The sequence below is a fragment of the Vigna umbellata genome, chromosome 5 (assembly GCF_029865625.1).
Source record: "Vigna umbellata cultivar VRB3 chromosome 5, Vumbellata_1.0, whole genome shotgun sequence".
In the NCBI taxonomy this organism is placed as follows: Eukaryota; Viridiplantae; Streptophyta; class Magnoliopsida; order Fabales; family Fabaceae; genus Vigna; species Vigna umbellata.
In genome coordinates, this window is record NC_142169.1 from 34,234,077 (window position 1) to 34,248,319 (window position 14,243).

At 32.8% G+C, this 14,243-nt stretch overlaps 2 protein-coding genes across 3 annotated transcripts; one reads left to right on the forward strand and one right to left on the reverse strand.

Moving 5' to 3' along the window:
• Positions 1-1,769: 1,769 nt before the first annotated feature.
• Positions 1,770-7,124, reverse strand: PXN (Mitochondrial substrate carrier family protein). 2 transcript variants are annotated; one of them, XM_088115000.1, is made up of 11 exons: positions 6,716-7,124; positions 6,539-6,616; positions 6,367-6,441; positions 5,329-5,459; positions 4,972-5,026; positions 3,853-3,960; positions 3,483-3,551; positions 3,325-3,417; positions 3,139-3,207; positions 2,401-2,455; positions 1,770-2,199 (listed from the first exon to the last, which is right to left on the reverse strand). In XM_088115000.1, the coding sequence occupies exons 1-11, from the start codon at positions 6,716-6,718 to the stop codon at positions 2,006-2,008; spliced, it is 930 nt and encodes a 309-aa protein (XP_087971126.1). In that variant the 5' UTR covers positions 6,719-7,124; the 3' UTR covers positions 1,770-2,005. The 2 variants fall into 2 exon arrangements, with proteins under 2 accessions (XP_087971126.1, XP_047176434.1); XM_047320478.2 differs by having other exon boundaries at positions 6,727-7,123.
• A 3,904-nt stretch (positions 7,125-11,028) lies between these two features.
• LOC124843672 (Calcium-dependent lipid-binding (CaLB domain) family protein) lies at positions 11,029-12,282 on the forward strand. The gene has a single exon (XM_047320475.2). The coding sequence runs from the start codon at positions 11,122-11,124 to the stop codon at positions 12,028-12,030; it is 909 nt and encodes a 302-aa protein (XP_047176431.1). The 5' UTR covers positions 11,029-11,121; the 3' UTR covers positions 12,031-12,282.
• The last annotated feature ends 1,961 nt before the right edge of the window (positions 12,283-14,243 follow it).

Here is a 14,243-nt window from a genome sequence, read left to right on the forward strand (position 1 = left end):
TGGTGGAGGGAGCAACACCCTAAATATCTAAATTACATGGGATTTCATTTCACCATTAACTTTTCATCCACTTAAACTATTCCTACTAACATGAATAGAGTCAAATGATATGATTACGTACTATTGTTGATTTTGAAGAAAAGAGTTTATTTATTGTACTAGTTTATTTACTTTGATTATTCCTCTTGGATAGTCAAATCTTAATTTTAGTATGAAACAATTTTTGTTTCAATAATATCTCTGCCTCACTATCTAAGCACTACAAAACAACCAACTTTAATCCACAATTACACTCAAGTTCCCAACATTATTAATTCTCGACATGACCTAATTCTTAGAGGCGATAGTTGTGTCAATCTGACCTATTTTAAATGATATATTATTAGTAAACCCATTTTTAAGTTCGATTAGGTTGATTAATTACGATGAGTTAATTTTATTAATTGGGTCCAATGTTTAAATAGATGTGAATTAAACGGGATAAGTTATAAAACATTTGTCTTTTTGAAATATATAAAAATATTTAAAAAATTAAGCTTCTATAAAAATATAGATTGTTATTTTATTTCAATATAACAGAATATAATGTGTAATAGTAAATATAAAAGACTCCATATATAAACTTGAAATGAACATTAATAACGTTTAAAATATTATATTTACATTTTATGATTTTACTAATGGTATGAACAAACGAATAGAAACAAAGTAACAACATAATTTCAGCTAATAAAAATTCAAGTCAAACTACAATTTGAAACCTAATGATACCATTTTAAGTGTAAACTAAAGTGAACCATTTTGCGGAATAAGTATTTACTTTATAAGTGTTTGAAGTTTTCAATATATTAATTATTTATTCATTTAGTTACAGCAACGGATAATTGATATTTATATCATTATTTGAGAACTCTATTCCATGAGACATTGAATTAATTTCACCACCAACTTGATGCAGAAACAGCTATTAATTTATGACCAACAGCTTCCACTTCCATGGTCGTGATTCATCCTTGAACTGTATAAAACACACCAATTATGAATAGTTCTAGTCAGCCACCCTGAAAGAAACGTAACCATCAATCATTATTACACCAACTCCTCATCGCCTCCAGCCAAGAAAATCCATGAGCTTGGTACATTGTATTGTCATAAAGACCTTAGCTTACCACTTCCAATTTTGGCATTTTATTCATGGATGCCAAGGAACATGTTTGTTGGGCTTTAGGGGTGTTGCTTACTGGTTAGTATAGTTAAGGTTCTCAAACATTAAATTATATTCAAGAGGAATAGAAAATGTATCCAATTAAAGATTATATAGAATGGTCAGATGTTTCATGTAAAATATGTTACGCGAAGGAAATAATTAGAAAATTTTCATGGTTAAATATTAATGTTAGGATTTTATTTTACATCCCCAAACACAAAATCCCTTTAAGCAATTTCAACAATGTTAATCAATGGCAAAAGTCAAAATTTAAGAATTTGACATTAGAATCAATCACCACACATCTAAAGTATTATTCACTTTAAAACGTAAAACTTCGTCAAAATTTTGTTTTTTAAAACTTGTTGAATCTTAAAAGAAGAGGATATTGATGAACTCAATAAGTTTTAAAGAGGCAGAAATAAAATTGCACTTCAACATTTATTTTCCATCCATAGTGTCAACCATATTGTTATCTGATAATGAAAAAGAATAGTAATTTTGGTTTCAGTTGAATTGAATTTTGAAAAAAAAAAGTTCAAAAACTCAACTACCAAGGAAATCAACAAACGCTGATACTCATTAGTAAAAGGAATACTTGTTCCAGCAGCATACTTCAAACCCACAAGCCTGCTTTGTTCATAAAATGAACCAATGCTTTGTGATAAAAATAATGAAGATGCAGATATTTTAACATACTGTTTGAATCACTTTAGTTCTCCAACTACCATTTTAAAACTAATTTTCTAACTGAAGATGGTAAACGAAATATTGAAGAGGCCAGCGACCTCGAATCAATCAGACAGGCTTTAGCTTTACAGTTTTGGCAGCTTGCTTGGCAAGCAAGAAGTGAACCCCCCTAACCAGTTCTTCTTTCATGGTGAATATAACAGCAGCAGCAAGCACACTCTGTACAATTTTTGTGCCCATACCTTTGTAAAACCCATTCAACCCTTCATAGCGGATCATTTTAATAATAGCATCCCTGGTACCTGAATTCAAACAAAATTATGCAACTTTATACAGGAAGGACCAAGACTAAAATTTCTAAATTTCAAACTTGGTTTTCTATTAACTTGTATCACAACATAGTGGATGTTTTCTTTTTTCACGGATAAAATCCACAATAAATACTATATGTGGATACACGTTCTTGATAAACAAGGTAAAACAAATATCATCACAACTTATACCTTTGTAATGGTGCCTCCTGTCTCCTGTTTTATCCTGCCTAGCCTGGAGCCTCGCCTGGGGGAACAAAATAACATGTAAGAAATTGAGAAAGGCGTTTCTCACTGATAATATTTTCAGTCCTCCCCATTCATTACATCTACTGAATAATATAAATCATTGTGACAGATCAACAACATGCTAACACAATTTTAAAAATAAGGCCTTTAGTATTTGTAACAAATCTTCTGGCATATTTGAAACAAGTTATCTGAATTAAATTTAAAAATAACGTGACAGATTATTACAATGCCAGACAGATTAAATGATCTGAAGCTCATCACCGCTAAAATATGCATACGAATGGCATAAACAACCTCTAACAGCAAAAACTTGCAGATAAAACCATCTATTCACTGAAAATAGATAGTTAAACAGATATCCATTGGATAGTGAGGTGTGCATACCCACGTATAATCACACCTTATAATTACTTAAATGTCATTAATCATATAAAGTAAAGGCCTAAACATACTTTCGGTCCCTAATAAATTACTGAATTTGTTTTCAGTTCATAAAGGCTTAAGAAAGCTAATATAAACATGTCAGATATCCGTTTGCAACAATGCCAACTAAACTATATGATATCTTTGTCATTCACGTTGAAAGCAAGTTTAGATCATTTCAGCTTATAATCAATAACACTATAGGATAATGCTTTCACAATCACAACCAAGAGAGAAAACGCTAGTATGGTATACCTTTACAACAAGGAGTGGATAAGTTACAACAGTAGCTCCAAGCTTAGCCAAAGCCCCAAGAAAAAATATCTAGCGTCATAGGGAAGTTTCAATAACAATATAGCAACAATGCAATATAAGAGAATATATATGGAAAGGACATCATTGAAAAGAGTTTTTATGTAGAGTGGCCAAATGACATAATACCTCTAAAGCAGTTACCCTGTTGCTGTTACGTCTTTTTCTTAACTTTGACAACATGGCTTCATACAGCATGAACTGTATGGAAGGATTGCTTACCTGAGTTAAACAACAACTGATTAGTAATACTCCCTCAGCATGAAAGATATTCACTTTCAACATACCATGATCAGTGATGGTAATACACCTTTCCAGAAACCCCGAATACCAGCTTCATCAAAGATTTCTTGAATCTGCAAAATTGTAAAAATTACACATAAAGGAAACAAGAGGGTTTGAAAAGTATAAAGCATCATCAGAATCCCCAAGCATTATCAGGACTAGTAAAACTCTGCATATTATAGGAGGGGGGAGGGGCGAGAATCATCAATCAATTTGTGTGAATATTTTCAGACAATCTATTCTAACTGGAATATGAAAACCGGTATATGAAACAAGACTGTAAGATGAGTTTTTCAAAGATATCACATCAGAAAAGCCAAGCTGGCATAACTTCTCTAAATTACGTAAGATTCCAATATAGACTTTACTTACCACACGGCTAGTTCCGTAAGGAAGAAGCTCAACTGCAGAAATAGTTTCTTGCTCAGTGGAAACTAACAAACCTTGATCCGGTGCATGGTTCGACTCTTTTCTATGTGCCTGAACAGTAAAAAAGGTTTTTGACATAAAATAGCAAAGTCAGAATCCAAGACTTACTAGCTAACGTTGGCAGGAGAAAATCAAAGGAGAGACAGACAGCTTTTGTTTATCATTTATTATTCTAAATTACAAGAGAACACAATTTTGATTACTATGAGAAATACAAAATAGTAAAACGAAATCAGTGACAGACCATGTATTATATAGGTTTAATGTCTCGGTAGGTCCCTATTTTCGGCGTGAATCTCAAATAGGTCCCTTTTCTTTTCGGCGTCTCAATTGGGTCCCCATTTTTGTAAAATTGTAACAATTAGGGGTCTGCCGTCAAATTGGACAAACGGCCGTTTAATTGTTTCTTACGTGGCATGAACAGTGTTTTCAGTAATGACACGTGGCATGATTCCCATCTGACACGTAAGAAACAATTAAACGGCCGTTTGTCCAATTTGACGGCAGACCCCTAATTGTTACAATTTTACAAAAATGGGGACCCAATTGAGACGCCGAAAAGAAAAGGGACCTATTTGAGATTCACGCCGAAAATAGGGACCTACCGAGACATTAAACCTATTATATATTATATACTGAAACAATTTAAAGCAACAAAATAATCTTTTGTGCGTGATACAATATTCCCAAATAGTTCCCAAATCCATGAAAGCTCTAAACTATGTGAAATCGAGACCAACATTCAAAAGTATCTTTGACAACTGCTTTTCGAAGTTTATCTACTTACAATTTTGATTACTTATGAAAATGTTTTAGCTTACTAGAAAGGAAATAAAATCCTCAATAATAGTCTTAATAATTTATTTACATTCTAATAACCACATGCAAAAAACAAAAAAATTCGGAGAAAAGGAAGTTCTCCCAGGAGTTAATCAGTATTAACTATTTCACTATAATTAGTGTATACCAAGAAACAAGACAAAAAAGGGCTAGGAAAAGCAACAAGAGAAAGGAAAGCATTAAAAACAGAGAACAATAAATGAATAACAAAAAGCAAATTACCTGCATACGAGTAACAACTACCCATATGGGATTTGTCAAGAGCACGTTAACACACCTACACAAAGATTTATCTAGCAATTAGGTAATACCACTAAACATGAGTACGGAGACAGTGAGACAATTCATAATCATTTCTACCAACATAATCGGCATTTAACAGTTTGCTCTTTTATTAGAGAAATGTCAGTTCAGCAGTTCTTTTTGAAAGTCAAATTTGAGAAATGTCGAAATAGAGCCTTCAGAACTAAACGATGATGTTAATATGAAAAATCAACTGCCATAGCTGAAAGAAAAGCTTAACAAGAACGTAGCATAGTAGAACCAAATGGGTTTGTACACTAAGACAAAGTAAACTACCCGGATAAAGCAGCAGTGAGAAGAGAGGAGAGCATCCCAACTGATCCATCACTGACACCCATTTTCTTTTTCTGTAGCGCAGCTGCTTCAGCCATGTTCCTGAATATTTGATAGAAATAATAGTAAACACCCTGTACAATAAAATTGTGAGATATTAAAACATTGAAACCTAAGTCAGAACATTGCAGAAGCAAGTTACCAGAGAGTATATCACGCAGGAACCAAGGATGGAAAACTTCCATCATTTTTTAAAAAGATAGCAAGCAACACTCCAGACCATCAACATCAAACAATAGGATTTTGGTTTACAGCAATAATCAATTTCCCATGCAGTGGCATATGCTTAAATGTAGAATTCGTGGCTGAGATTAATTTGGACGCACGTTTCAATCATATCCAACGGATTAAAATTAATGCTATCAAAATCAATTGTACCATAGATCTGAAACAAATGGGCGTGAATTCTATTAGTCAATATTATACGAGATAGTTGATGGTTGAAGAAATAACTAGTTTTTACGTGCCTGTACTATCAAGCCTCCAAACAATCAAACCCGGTGTTTGACAACTCTATAGAGAGAAAGTCAGAAGAATAAGAACTACAAAAGTATGAATCCTCTGAATCTATGACTGACTCCCCTGTTGGCTTCCCATTACATGATTACATCAAAGTTTCGAACACAATTAAACCGCTTTCAAATTTATTTGTTTGGCATTAACCATCAAGGTTTCAAATTTTGGTCACAATCACAGTTTTGATCATGATCCTTGACATTGCAGCAAATGCAGTCACAATATGGTCGCAAAGAGCTCAAAAACATAAAAAGTTGCAGCCAAAATCAAAGTCAAATACAGATGTTCAAGACCTTGTTAATCTTGCTGTCATCTTGGTTGTAAACACATGTGTTGACGATAACATCCTCAAAATAAATCCACTTCAATCGTTCATAATTTTAGTTTACTCACGAATTCAGCAATCAAATCCAGAACCACAAAAAAAAATAGCAATATTCCAAACACGAACTAAAAGGAGCTCACCTGAGACGCAGCGGTACCCACTAGAGACGGCATCAAGCCTCCATACAACCGTTCCCACCCTTCTTCTTTTACAACCTATACATAAACACCATCACAATGACCTTCTCTCTTTCCATCACAACAGAAAAACCAAAATTAAATTCATCTAAACAATCGTGTGATCCTTGCTAACCTGGCACATTCGTTCGAGGGCACCTTGGCTGCTTGTCTCTCTCTTCGGATCACGCTCGGTTTGTTGACGAGTGTTTACCTATAGATCACGTCAGACAAATTAAATCTTGGGATCCTTACACGACGACCCTGACGAAATTTTTTCAAAGAAAAGGTAAAAAAATCCTATTTTTTACACCATATTCGTACAGTTGAAAGTGGGTACGTGATGAGCTGAGCAATGATCCCGCCTCCAGCTCCGGCCAATCCATTGATCAAAGCGTCCGACATGTTTTTCTTCCTCTCTTTTTTTTTCTGTTTTCCCCACTGGGGGGGAAACGAAAATCTGGGTTTTAGTGTTAAGGGGTTTACACTTTAACTGCGGTCTCAGGGAAGAAGCAGGAAATGCACCCACTCCCTCCTCGTGTTTGCTACTTCTTGTCTGTGTTGTAGTAATGGCGATCTCGCCGTTGGCACATGAAAAATGGTGTTGGATTGGTACCAATCAATGAAAATGAATGTGATGTCCACCACGACACGATTCGACTCAACTACAAAGTTTCACTTTGGTTGTTGCGTCTGGGAAAGAAAATGTCAAAATTGTGAAATATGCACAGACCATTCTACCCTTCACTCACTTAAACCTATTTATTATTACCGGTATATCCACTTCATCTTCTTCAAATGCCTATCATTGCTAGTCTCTTTCGCGCATTTTTCTTATAGTTTATTTAGTTAACAAAATTAAAGTTTTATTATATATAGAGAGAGTAATTTAGTATATTACTTTAAAAAATGTTAAATTACAATAAATTAAATTTAATTATTACTTTTTTGATAGTGTAAAAGGCCACGAGTATCATGTGCTTCGTCATAATATCGTTTGGTCATATTTAAAATGATAAAAAATTATGAATAATTGAATTGGAAATCAAACTAAAAAATAAAATCATAAATTATTAGAAACTAAAACACTTAAATTTGGAGAAATAGATTAAAAACTAAAATTACACATTCTATAAAATTATAAGAAAAATCTTTTTGATCTCAACTTCATTGAAATTACATTTATAGTCTAATTAAATTAAAATCATTCCTAAAACTTGGTATATGAGTATTACAAGCTACTTATATAATAAAATTTATTAAAACTCAAAAATATCTACTTAAATGTTAAATCAAAATCATGTAGCATATTTCATGGATCCAACTCATATAATGTTTACTTAACACCTTAAATTAAAGTTATTGTTAAACCAAAATTATTCGATGACTACGTAAAATATATTAAATCAAAGTTATTTAACGTGTTACATTAATCAAATTAAAGCAACTTAAGTTAAAAATGTAGAGATCATTTTAAAATAGATGGTCTCTTAACTAGGTGAAAGTAATTCTCAAAAGTTATTTTAAAAATACAATTAATTATCTGTGTTGAAACTTTATGCCTAATAAAACTTGATAATTCATTAATTCGAACCACCTGCACCTAATTTATAAATTTCGAACTTATGAAATTATATTTGAGATATTCATAGATATATTTGTGACAAATTATTTGTCAAGTAATTTTAATATATGTGTGTAAAGGATACATATTATAATATAAGATATATTGGTTATAATTAAATGACAGGTACTTAATAATGAATTTATCTCATATTTGTTTTTGATTAATTCTTTACTTTTATTTAAGGATCAAAGAAATTTATTAGCATATATTTTTCTATGTTAGTAAAGGGGAAAATCTAATCAAGTATTCAAAATTGTGATCATCTCCTTTACTTTCAAAATCCTCTTTATCTTAATTATATTGGGTCTCTTCCTCTCCTTTAAACATTGTCTAGTTAAAAGGTAAAGTTTGATTAGCTAAAGCATTCAAAATTATAATTTCCTTCCTTTACTTTCAAACTCCTCTCTATCTTTATTCTCGTGAGTCTCTTAAGTTAACTCCTTCCGTAACCACCAAGACAATGAGTTAATGATATGTAAAACATATACCGTCTCCTCATGAATAATCTAATTTGTATCATCACACAACCCCCAACCTCTAGCTATTCAGAGCACGAGACTAGAAAAATATACGACCAACTTATCTTGTTGGGTATCAAGTCTATCACAATAAAATCAATGGAGAGATTTTCATTACTGGATGATCGTTATATTCCATCAGAAGGCAACCAAACTTTGAACTAGAAATGTTAAAAATATTAATTTTAAGATTTTAGAAACTGCACTTCTTTATAAGATCTTACATGCTCTCAATGTGGTGCTTTTTATAGGAAGTGACGATCGCATAAGGCATCAACATGATGTAATTTGAGAACTGAGTTAGAGAATATGAATCAATGACACGTGATAGTATAAGGCGTGAACTCTACACCTTACAACCTAATTGATTGTGATAATATGTATTGGAAAAGTAAAAATTTGAGTATGGATAAGTGTTTTACCAATATCTTATAGTGAACACTAAAATGTTTTAGCCAAAAGATAAAAAATTGATGAGTTAAAGCATTCAAAGTTACAATCCTCGTCATTTATTTCAAAAGCTCTCTTTATCTTTATTGTCTCTAGATATCTTAAGTTTTTCTCCTCTTTATAAAATGTTATAACCAAAAAGTAAAAATTGAATTAGAATATTCAAAGTTGTGATCCTCATTCTTTACTTCTAAAGTTCTTTTTGTCTTAATGATTACAGGTCGCTTAAGTTTTCTCTCTATAATGTTTTCTTTACTCTTATTTTTGTCTTTAATGTGTTGTTTTTAGGCTTAAATGCTTACTTGATTCCTGAGTTTAAGTATTTTTTTTTAGTTTAGTACCTGGTTTTAAAAGTGCATGCATTGAATCCCAAAGTTATAAAAATTGTATAAATCATGTCCTTTGCGTGGGCAGAAACGGAGTTAACTTCCAGTGATGGAGAAATCTACATTTTTTCTTTTCTTTCCTCTACTTTTTTGTAATGTCCCATCTTTTTCTCTTTCTATATTAGTTATTTTCATAATAGGTATGACATCTCTTTTTCTTTTTCTGTTTTTCATAATTGATTTTTTAGTACAATCTGAAAAAAAAAAATTATTATATTATTTCGGAATGTGACAATATTTATATGTTATTATTATTATCATAAACATAAAGTATTATATTTAATCTATTATGATTATTTATAAGTTATTGTTATCAGTGTAAACATAAATACGAAGAGTATCATCTTTATATATAACTATTTTCTAATTTTACTTCTAATAAGTATTTTTATTTAATTAAAATAATTATTTTTTAAAATTTAAGTATTTTCACTTTAACTGCTTTTTAAGTTAATTATTTTTTTAAACTAAAATAGTTATTTATAATAATAAATATAAAATTTCTATAATAAAATCTTAAATTTATTTATATGTATTTTTATAATTATAAATTATTACTTTTTATAACCATAGTAAGATGTAAATACACCGTTATAATAATAATGAAATAAAAATATAGCTCATTGAAGATTTTTTTTACATCTTGACTAATGAGATTCCATTGTCAAGCAATTTCAAATTATTTAAATGATTTAATATTTTTGTCAGCTGTGAATTTAAATATGTCTGATCTATTTATGGTGAGTTTAAAATATTTCTTCACCTAATCAATCCACAAAGATTCGAGAATTAAATGGATTAACTCATATAGATCTTATGGGAGTATTAGATTTGTAGAAGCTTTAGTGGGTGACTCAAGGGATTGAAAGGAAATAAGAGAGTTCGAGAAAAGGGAGGATGGGTTTGGTGAAAAAAAAGGAGAGAGTAAAAGAAATTCATAAAGATACAGAAAAAAGAAAAAAAATTCCGACATCACAGAAAAAGCAGAGAAGAAAAAATGTATATTCTTTCGACGCATTAAAATTTTGTTTCTGTGATTTTAATAGAAGAGATTTAATTCATATAATTTTTACAATTTTAGAATCCACTTTTAAAATCAGATACTAAACTAAAATACAACTATTTAACTTAAAAATGAATAAATATTTAAGCTTTGTTTTTATCATTTAATCACTTACTTATTCTAAATAGTGTATCAGTGATAATTAACATTTAAACATTCTCTTCATACATATTTATCAATAGGATCTATCGAAATATTTTATCATTCTATATATATATATATATAACACAGGAAAATAAGATACAGATATTTCATTGATTTATCTCAATAATGCTCTAACGCTCTAACATCGTGAAAAGACAATTCAATTATCCAAAGTCTTATATTTAGTTTCGAAAATATTTCTTCTCAATCTTAGAAAACAAAATTAATAAATTAAAAATAACACGTGAAAAATGTCATTTTTTTTACTTTCTCCGTATTAAGAGACGAGATGATTTTTATACTTTAGTCAACAACATAAAAAAATCCTTTAATTTCAAAATTCGTTCGATGGACCGTTTTATTTGTAAACAATTTTTTTATGTCGAGGAAGCAGCAAGTGGATAAGGAAAGATGGATTAAAAGTTAAAAGGAAAATTACATAACCAATATCATATTTCACAAAAATTAAGTTGTGGTTCTTTTCCGAGTACTGAAAGTTGAGCTATTGAGAAGCGCACAGAAGAAAGGAAGATGGCGTCATCGCGTCCCCCACCGTCGAAATCAGTGGATCTGGACCTCACCATCGTGGCGGCGAAGCACCTCAAGAACGTCAACTGGAAGAACGGCGATCTGAAGCCCTACGTCGTTTTTTGGGTGGACCCCGAGCGGCGTCTGGCCACCAAATCCGACGACTCCGGCAACACCTCCCCCGTCTGGAACGAGCGCTTCGCCCTACCCCTCCCTCTCCCCCTCCACGACTCCTTCCTCACCCTGGAGATCTTCCACTCCAAACCCTCTGACACCCTCAAACCCCTCGTCGCCACCCTCCGCCTCCCTCTCAAGGACCTTCACGACCTCCAGGACTCCACTCGCCTCCGCAAGTTCCCCCTTTCCCGCCCCTCCGGCCGTCCCCACGGTAAGATCCACCTCAAACTTGGCCTCCTTGGCCGCCCCCAATTCCAATCCCTCGACTATCTCAACCCTAACCCTAACCCTAACCCCACCCCCAATCCCAGCCCCAACCATAATAACCCTAATTTCGTCTTCTACAGGGGATATTCCCATTCCCCTTCGCCACCACCATCTCCATACCCCTCGTACCCCTCTTACCCCGATTCCTATAGTTCTTCTTACTACCCTGGTTACTATTCTGGTGCTCTTCCTCCTCCTCCTCCTAGACCCTTCATCGACCGTTACGCTGGGCCCAGTGGTCCTTCCGCTCCGCTGGATTATTCCACCTCCTACGATCCCAAACCCAGGCCTTCCAAAATGGGCCTAGGCGCTGGCCTCGCTGTCGGCGCTGTTGCTGGAGCTCTCGGTGGGCTTGCTCTCGAGGAGGGGCTTAAATACGAAGAAGACAAAATCGCGGATAGGGTCGAGAACGACGTCGCTGCTAGTATTGCGCGTGACGATTACAGCGATTATCGAGTGGATTACTGAACCAAACAACTCCTACTGGCTTGTGTTATCGTAAGGTTTCAAAATTCAAAAGCTATCTCGGTTTGGACTCGCTCTAATGCTATTCCAGTATATATAATAGATATATATAACTATTACATCTCTATGTATATAGTTTGACTGGGTGTTGGATTGATGAATGCATCGGTAATGTTTTACTTGCTGTTTGTCGTGATTTGCTAATGTTCTTGCGGCTTTTTATATTTGAAGTGAAATAAAGCTGATTTCGTCTCATGATAGCAACGGGTTTCTTTCGTTTTCATTCAGATATTCGACGCAGTTCTGTGTTAATTACAAATTTAGCGTTGTGGGTAGCGGATAGGCTTGCAAAGTACTAATATGTTTATTTTTGTTGCATTTTAGTCACTGAATTGGTGAATTTGTAATTTTCGTCTGTCTCTGTGGTTATCTGGATTCGAATAGGTGTGTAGAATTATGTTGCTTTGTTTGTTATATATTTGTTGTTTTATGTTTTGATCGTATCGTCTATTACAACTTGCAAGCATTGTCATCGGGGAAGTAAAAAAATATGCTCTTTTCAGGTTTGTACTGAGTTGAATGGTATATAGAGTAATGCGGGATGGCTTTTAACCCTGTCATGTCTTATTTCACGAACTCAGTTAGTTGTTTCCTTCTGGCCTTCTTTGAATTGAACTTACAAGATAATGAAATTTAAAAATATTAAGTTCATCGGATAAGGACAATTTTATTTTAGTTTATGAGAAGAATTTACTTTTTTTCCCTTTTTTATTTCTGTAAGTGTGTGTAGAAACTGCTTATCCAAACATGGCTTTACTCATCATAAACCTAGAAGTGGATTATCTGGGGTTGATGAGCAAATTATCCCACTACAGAGTATCTTTGTTTAGTGCTATTGGATCAATCATTAGGACCGTGTAAGGGTTGTCAGCATGTACTTATGTTCACCTTATCATTTTTTAAGAAAATTAATAACCCTGTACGAGAATACTTATGTGTTCACCCTAGAAACTAGGTTAGAGACCCGTGATTCTCACGGTTTGAGAGAGAATACCAAAAAAAGAGAAAATACAAGAGAAACTGTAGAGGGGAAAGAAAAAACTAGAAAGAAATGTGTGCTCGTCAGAAAATAACACGGAGTGAAAGTTGTACCCTTTTATATATATATATATATATATATATATATATATATATATATATATATATATATATATAAAACTTCACACACTCCTATTCAGCAGGAAATCGTAGCTGTTGTGATTGATAGTGACGAAGATAGTATTCAAGGAATGTTGTTAATTGTTCACTAATCTTTAGTTATAAAATATTTTCTCCATTTTGTTTTAATTAATGTTTAAGTTTTTTTCCCACGAGAAAAAAAGGTTGTTTCTAGACAAGTGGAAAGGGAAGAAGATGATTCTGGAACAGGGTTTTTCTTTAGTGGAAAGTGAAAATAATGGACAATAGCCCCTCAACATGTACAAATGCTACCCTGATTTTAGAGTTAACATATGAAAAAAAGGTTGGTTTGACACTCCATTTAAAAAAATTCATCTGACACTCTTTTTAATAATATAATAATATATAATATAATTTTAAATTAAAAGATAATATAATTATAATTAAAATATTATTATTTGATAGCGTCAAATGGATGTAATTTGTCCTTTCGCAATTTCAAACTATCACTGCTCATCAATATGCTCCAGCTTCAGTTTCAACAGCCGATTTTTTATAGCACTAGTTCGTGGAGTTGTGATTTCTATAGCACTAGTTCAAAACAAATGCAACGCACTGTTACAGTTCTGTCCTATTTTAGTCGATTAAGGAATAAAAGTGTTTATAAAGTACTCTAAACCATAATTTCTAGTTTTTAAGTGAAGTAAAAACTATTTGTCATAATGTAAAAAGTTAAAATTAACTGCACCTTGGATTTGAATTCAAAACTTCATCTTATAGAACTTACTCACCCCACTGAAGTCTCTTATATAAAGCACTTTGGTACAGAACTAAGGCCTTATTAAGTGATTTATATTCTGTAAAATGGAACTTCAAGTCATAGCTCATAGCAAAAGCGACATAGACCTAGGAGGGTGGAAAGTTAAGACTCTTACAGGGATGTGTGAATATCCAACGGGACTTAATACAGGGATGTGGCTTACCATGGGCTGTCATAACTTTCAACGACACGAGTTAGGGTTAGCTCACATAAGTAG

Bases quoted from the DNA above. Each gene is read 5' to 3' on its own strand.
- PXN (XM_047320478.2), bottom strand. From the start codon at position 6,807: ATGTCGGACGCTTTGATCAATGGATTGGCCGGAGCTGGAGGCGGGATC. The intron at 6,617-6,726 runs GTACGAATATGG...CGTGATCTATAG, and splicing joins TCACGTACCCACTTTCAACT to GTAAACACTCGTCAACAAAC. The intron at 3,552-3,852 runs GTAAGTAAAGTC...ACAATTTTGCAG, and splicing joins CTTACGGAACTAGCCGTGTG to ATTCAAGAAATCTTTGATGA.
- LOC124843672 (XM_047320475.2), top strand. From the start codon at position 11,122: ATGGCGTCATCGCGTCCCCCACCGTCGAAATCAGTGGATCTGGACCTC.